Source organism: Echinops telfairi, unplaced genomic scaffold (genome assembly GCF_000313985.2).
Source record: "Echinops telfairi isolate 266 unplaced genomic scaffold, ASM31398v2 ScPeMD7_5592;HRSCAF=6446, whole genome shotgun sequence".
NCBI classification, from domain to species: domain Eukaryota; kingdom Metazoa; phylum Chordata; class Mammalia; order Afrosoricida; family Tenrecidae; genus Echinops; species Echinops telfairi.
Genome location: NW_022109491.1, coordinates 19,219,645 through 19,221,864, shown reverse-complemented (window position 1 = coordinate 19,221,864; position 2,220 = coordinate 19,219,645). Strand labels below are relative to the sequence as shown.

General features: G+C 53.3%; 1 protein-coding gene across 4 annotated transcripts in view; it reads right to left on the bottom strand.

The window, feature by feature from the left end:
• Nucleotides 1-2,220, bottom strand: part of TTI1 (TELO2 interacting protein 1) — a 53,600-nt gene that overhangs the window by 16,529 nt on the left and 34,851 nt on the right. For all 4 annotated transcript variants that reach the window (XR_006680556.1, XM_004698258.3, XM_045295166.1 and 1 more), the window contains one exon: nucleotides 1,062-1,202. Coding sequence is in view for 3 of the 4 variants with exons in the window: in XM_004698258.3 (XP_004698315.1) it covers nucleotides 1,062-1,202 (141 nt within the window). In the remaining variant the exon portion in view is untranslated. The remainder of the gene's footprint in view (nucleotides 1-1,061; nucleotides 1,203-2,220) is intronic.

Below are 2,220 nucleotides of genomic sequence, written 5' to 3'. Positions count from 1 at the left end.
TTGTCCCTGGGGGACAGACAACAGAAAAGTGGGTGAAGGGAGACGTCGGACAGGGCAAGATATGACAAAATAATAACTTATAAATTATCAAGGGCTCATGAGGGAGGGGGGAGCAGGGAGGAAGGGGAAAAATGAGGACCTAATGGCAGGGGCTTAAGTGGAGAGGGAATGTTTTGAGAATGACGAGGGCAATGAATGTACAAATGTGCTTTAAACAATTGATGTATGGATGGATTGTGATAAGAGTTGTATGAGCCCCTAATAAAACGATTAAAAATAAATACATAAGGAAGGCAAAAAAAAAAAAGAAATGTCCGTAACTTCTCTGAGCTTGTTCCCACCTGAGGTAGTTACATAATTTCCTGTCAACTTGAAGATATAAAAGTGTAAGGGTGGAGTCTAGCCTGTCAATCAGGCCACAGCCTGAAGGTGTTTTCATGTGGGCATGACCTTTCTCTTAAGGAGGGGCCTGGGAACCTCCCTTCTCTTTTTGCCTTCACCTTCCTGTTCATGAGCCACACTGGAACCTGCCAGAGCTCTGTGATGTTTCCAGTGCCATTGGATCCACAAGACTTTGCACCCAGTGGCCTGTGATCCTCCTGCATTCTGCATCATTGTATGTGGCTGTGTAAGGCTGAAGAGGGATCTATGGACTGTGCTGGGCTATTTTCCTGATACCCAATTACTGCTTGATATAAAAGTCTCTCTTACACATACGTAAGCATCACTGGATTTGCTTCTCTAGTCAATCCGGCCTAACACAGCAGCTCAGCTCCAAACAGAGGTCGTGGAAGCCACCTTGTGAGTGTGCACTGAGGAGATAAGCCCCCTGGTACTAAGTATGCCCAGGAAGCATCAGTGCCCCTTCCCATCTACCAGTTCGCTCTGCCCCAAAGCCAAAGGGGACGGATGGACTGGGATGCTCTTTGGGGTGCTTTCCATATTGTCCCAGGCCTACTGCAGTCAGACGAAAAGGAGCCAGGCCCCTAAGAAGCTGTTGCGCTCCATGTCCACCACCCTCCTTGGTCATGCATACCGGGTGATAGGGCCCCAGTTGGTACCTTGAAGGCTCTGAGCACAGCCAGGGGGTCATCATTTGTGAGTCGGTGCACCAGCGAGGGCCAGGCCCGATGAGCCAAGGGGAGGAGCTGGTTCTTGTGGGACTGCAGAACCACCACGCACAAGTCCAGCACATCCAACACCTGGAGGGCAGACAAGGGGAGCAAAGGTCAGGAGACGGTTGAGGCCCTGAAACCATAGCACCCACCTGGCACTGTGAGTCCACGCTGGTGCACGGCGGCCCCAGGGGTGGGAACAGAGCTGCTCCACAGGGCTTTCTTCAAGGCTGTGACCTCCGTGGAAGCAGAGTGCCAGACTTTTCTTCCTCAGTGCCGCAGGGTGGGTTTCAACTGCCAGCGTGAGGTTAGTAGTCCCGTGCAAACTGTGGGCACCACCCTGAGGCCTTGAAACCAGACACTTGGGAGCAAGTCACCCCTTGGAAAGAACACAGGTTAGGTACCCGTGCCTCAAAGGCGCTGGGGGCACACACAGGCACGGTACACCATGGTCTACAGACAACTGGGGAAGAAAGCCCTTACATAGGGGCACCCAAGTCAGAGGGCTACCGGTTGTGATGGTGTTGGGAAAGGAGGAAGCAAGGTGAAGTGCAAAGAGGCTGATGGCCGATGTGAACCACATGGCTGCTGGGGGTTATCTGCGGGGGCAACTTCACAAAGAGCCCTGTGAAGAGTGAGTGTGCATCCTGCGTTGGATCTGGAAACAGAACTGAGACAGTGCAGAAGTGGGCGCTTGAGCAACTACAGCCAGCAACATGGCGTGGAGGGAAGGGGATGGTGGGGCGGGAGGGGTCCCTGGGGCTGGACCAGGGCTTCATGTGGGGGTATTTTTTTTAATAACCCAGTGGGAAGTCATCAAAGTGTCCTCATCAGAAAGTGGCAAGGTGGCAGCAAGCGGAGGAGGGGCCATGGAACATGTCCACTGGGAGTGTGAGAGGGATGCAGGTGGAGGTGGGAGGGGAGTATCTGAGGTCTGCTTTGCGGGGATGGAAGGAGAAGCTGCTCAGGCTCAGGCATGTGACTGAGCAGAGGGGTGCCATTGACGGGGTGCGGGGAGTAGCGATCTCAGAGGCTGGGTGAGGTCAAATTCTGCTACATGGAAAGGCCAAGTAGGTGGCTGAGATCCAGGCCAACCTCAGAAGGA